This window comes from Vigna radiata, chromosome 7, assembly GCF_000741045.1.
Source record: "Vigna radiata var. radiata cultivar VC1973A chromosome 7, Vradiata_ver6, whole genome shotgun sequence".
Lineage (NCBI taxonomy): Eukaryota > Viridiplantae > Streptophyta > Magnoliopsida > Fabales > Fabaceae > Vigna > Vigna radiata.
In genome coordinates this window covers 5,646,135-5,650,502 of record NC_028357.1, presented here as the reverse complement: position 1 = coordinate 5,650,502, position 4,368 = coordinate 5,646,135, and the positions used below count along the sequence as shown (strand labels likewise).

General features: G+C 34.8%; 1 protein-coding gene across 1 annotated transcript; it reads left to right on the top strand.

Annotated features, from left to right (window-relative positions):
- The first annotated feature begins 237 nt into the window (after positions 1 to 237).
- LOC106769578 (transcription factor HHO6) lies at positions 238 to 2,942 on the top strand. The gene is made up of 5 exons (XM_014655252.2): positions 238 to 726; positions 808 to 1,049; positions 1,316 to 1,712; positions 2,151 to 2,227; positions 2,344 to 2,942. Exons 1-5 carry the CDS (start codon positions 522 to 524, stop codon positions 2,620 to 2,622), a joined length of 1,200 nt encoding a protein of 399 aa, XP_014510738.1. The 5' UTR covers positions 238 to 521; the 3' UTR covers positions 2,623 to 2,942.
- Positions 2,943 to 4,368: the final 1,426 nt, after the last annotated feature.

Below are 4,368 nucleotides of genomic sequence, written 5' to 3'. Positions count from 1 at the left end.
ACAATAGCATTGAATTAATAAAAAAAATGACGAAAGAGGAAAAAAAGTATAATAAAAACAATAGATTAGTTTGATAGATGTAAAAAAAGAAGATAATTTTTCTTAAACTTTGTGGGTGGTTGATTTAGGAAGGAAAGAATGTTGATGTAAAGTTAGAAAAAAAATAATAGGAAAATAAGATTATTAGTTTGGAGAAAGAAAAGGCAATGGGTTTAGAGAGATGTTGGATTAAATACGCGAGGACCCGAAAGTGACTTTTAAAACCTTCGTCGTTGTTCTCTCCTCGAATTCTCCCTCTTTCTCTTATTTCTTATTTCCGCAGAATCTTCGCGTTCTGAAATTTGCCTTCACCCACTTTTCTTATTTTCTCTTTATTCATTCGGAATCTCACTCTTTTCCTTTCTCATTCCTATTTATTTCTTCATCCCTTTCCTTCGGGCTCTCCTCGCTCACTGTTCTTCATCTTTTTCTTCTGTAAACAAAATCTGAATCTGAAAGGCCACCAGAGAAAATACGATCCAATGGGTTCGGTTCTGCCAGAACTGAGCTTGGATTTAAGACCCTCTTTTGTCCCCAAAACCATCACCGATTTCCTCCGTCACCTCTCTTCCGCCACCGACAGGCTAGCCACTCTTCACGATTTCCTCGCTCGCTTGGAAGACGAGCTCCGCAAGATCCACGCCTTCAAGCGCGAGCTTCCTCTCTCCATGCTCCTCTTAAACGACGGTTAGTTCACTTCCGTTTCTCTTTTCTTCCTTTCGCTCTCTTTTTTCTCTAATTCACACTTTCATTTCCTTTCTGCCACAGCAATTTCACTCCTCAAGACGGAATCTCAGAAATGTGGGCCGCCTGATTCTTCACCTGTGTTGGAGGAGTTCATCCCTTTGAAGAAAGAATATGATCGGAATGAAGGAAATAACTCTAATGATAATGACATGGATAACGAATGCAGGGACAAGAAGAATTGGTTGAGTTCGGTGCAGCTCTGGAATAACAGTACTACTGCATCTGATCGGAAACATCAACAACTTCATACATTAGAAAATAAGGTACAATAACTAGAATACACGAAAGCCTCAACGCCGTTAGTTATATTGTATTGTTTTTCTTTCTAGTGTTGTTTTTCCAATCACAATCTGAGCGGCAATCACCTAATTATGCTTGCATAGAAACGTGATTTACCTATGAAGATGCTGAGATTTTTGACATAAAAATGGAAAGAAAGCAATAGATAGATGCACCGAGATTTTTGTTTCTGATTATCCTTGTTCAAGGAACTAATGCTAAGGAATGTATTTTTTGTTGGTGATGACAGAAAATTGAAGAAGGGCAATATGTTGGTGAGGATCCTTTTCAGTCCTGCAGCAATATAAATGGGGGAAGAAGGGCCTTTTTGCCTTTCTCCAGGTACTCTTCTTCTTCATCTTCTGTGCCGGTGGCAACGGCGGGACTGGCTGCTGCAACCAAAGAAGAGAAGGAAGAGAGTGTTATGAATAGGCTTTCCCTTCAGAACCCTTCTGTGAAAGAGGGGTGTGGTTCAAGGGGATCCAGAAGCAGTTCCAATAGGGCTGTTTCTTCTTCTCCTCCTACGGTGCACCCCAGTTTGAGGGCATCATCGCTTCAGCAGACTGCGAGGAAACAGAGAAGATGCTGGTCCCCTGAATTGCACAGACGATTTGTTAATGCTTTGCAGAAATTAGGAGGTTCTCAAGGTAAGAAGTTGATATATTTTTTTTCTTTGTTGTTTATTCAATTGGTATGAAATTGAGTTTTGATCTATGTATATTTAACTTTCTTAATCTAGAAATGTCATGTTACTTTATATTTCTGATACTGGTTTTCATAATAAAAACTCAATTTTTAATCAATTCAGATACAATAGGTCAGTAGAAAAGTCCAAGAATTGATGCTGGAATTTGTTAAAATTATAGATGTTGGTTGAAGTTAGGCAGTGTTTGTTCTGTTAGTTCACGTATAAAGTTGTTACTTAAAGTTCGATCGGGAGATAGCATAGGAGTTTACAAATGTCGTCTTATCTGCAATCAGTAGGTTCATTAGGTCAAAACTAAATTATTCATCTCAAAAAACACGGATTTGAAAGGGCATGCTATACTGAGCCTTGTTTTGTTCATTTGTTCTGTCAATTGCAGCGGCAACACCAAAGCAAATTAGAGAGCTGATGCAGGTTGATGGCCTGACTAACGATGAAGTGAAAAGTCACTTACAAGTGAGTTTTTAGCATTCTTTTGGTCCCTTTAACTGGGGAAAAGTTTCAAGCAAAGATTTTAATGTGTCATGGAGTTTGGATCATCAGGATTGATGATTGGTTATGTATGATTGCAGAAATACCGACTTCATACGCGGAGAGTTCCAGCAGGAAGTGGTAATCAGCCAGTTGTTGTTCTTGGAGGTTTGTGGATGTCTCAAGATCAGTACAACGACTCCTCAAAAGTTAGCAGTTCAGGGTCAGGTTCTCCTCAAAGTCCCCTTCATTTGACTACAGGGTCTCGAGGAGGAACCTCCCCAACTGAGGGTGACAGCATGGAAGATGACGAAGATGCAAGATCCGAGAGTTATAGTTGGAAAAGTCATATGCACAAACCCGGAAAAGTTGATGTATAGGATACTACTCTCCACCATGAATTTTGCAGATAAAAGTATACATGGGAGGAGTTTTACAACTACATAAGAATAATACATGATACATATAAAAGAGGGTCAACGAAAAGAGGCTGTTGGAGTTTCTGAAGGTTTAGCTTGCCTTCTATACTGCGTGAGTTTTGATATGGGACTCCCAATTAAAATATCCTTTCTCTTCACTTTGAGAACCTGGTCATTTTTTTTTCCATACATTAAAATTCTTTCATTTCCTTCTTTTGTCACGAGAATTCTCTGATGCACCACAAGAAATTAATCAGTCCAATATTTAGATGGCTTCTCAACTCACTCAACTGTTTCTTTCTCATACTTTTATTTGCATAAATGTTTCTCTTCACAAATTCAGAGATATATTTTCACAATCATTCCTTTTCTCCTCGTACATTCTTTTCTCTCACATCACCGAGTTCTATGCAGAAAACTGGACCATAATTGTCTCTGCCATTTCAATATTGTGCTCTGGCTTTCACTGGAGCTGTCAAATCTGTACAGCTCCTCCCATGAACCAAATTGAATTTGAGAAACTGCGACTGAAGGATCTGTTTTTTCAATAATCTTATTTCAAAATGTAATGGGTGTCATTTACAACTTTAGTGCAAAGGTTGAATTATTACTTCATTTAATATTTCCTTATACTTATTACATTGTTTACAAGAAAATATTTTCTTAAAGATTTTTAGGAAAAAAAATTCATGAATAATTTTAAAATTTTCGAAAAGTAGTACTTACTCAATTACAACTAATTGCTAAATATAATTACTTTTTTGAACAACTATATTTACCTACTTTTAAATTTGAAAAAGTATAATTTTATTATTAACTTGTAAGAAAATAAAGTATTAACGTTTGATTCTAATTCTTAAAATTTAAATAAAACACTCCTCTTAAAATTTAAATAAAAATACTCAAAATTTAAATAAAGCACTCAATATTATGTTTAGTCTCATTTGTTGGTTTGTTTATTTATGTATTAGTGGTTTCGTCAAACATACTAAAGTTTTAATTATGGCAGACAATAAATAACTTTTTCCTATGTTAAAAAATGGGAGGTTTTCTCCTCTCAAATACAATTTCTTCCACCCAATTAAATCTTAGAATCAAACTTAACATATAACATAAGAAAATGTCAAATAATTTAACTCAAACCGGCAAACGCTAATGTAAATTATCTACTTAATGGTAAAATAACAAAAATTATAAAACTAAGTCTATGTAAAGTATTAAAAATTAAGAACTTACCACATTTTGAGATGAATTCGTATAAAATCTTTGAAGATATGAATGCCTTTGATGTATGTATGAAAAAATATATTCTTTTCCAATGTAGTGATAAGTTGTTATTATTATTATTTTTTAATTTTGTTTAATGTTTTAATTAATATTTATTTTCTGATTATTCGACTAGTTTTCGGGTTCCTACGTGGTCAAATTTGTTTCTATGTATCAAACCTACCAATGTATCAAACAAATATCAAACCTAATTAATGGAGTGACACGTGTCAAATTCTAGTAAATGTTTATCAATTTGCTGTGTTCATTATTGGATTAGCTAGCTATGATAAAAATTGAGCCGTTCAGTTTGCATCTCCCAAGTCATGTTATCTTGCAAAATTATTTCATGTCATTATGTCCAAGATACTCTATCTAACCTCATTAATGATGGATTGTTCTTATATTTAATTCAATAACAGCTTTAATAATTTAAACTAG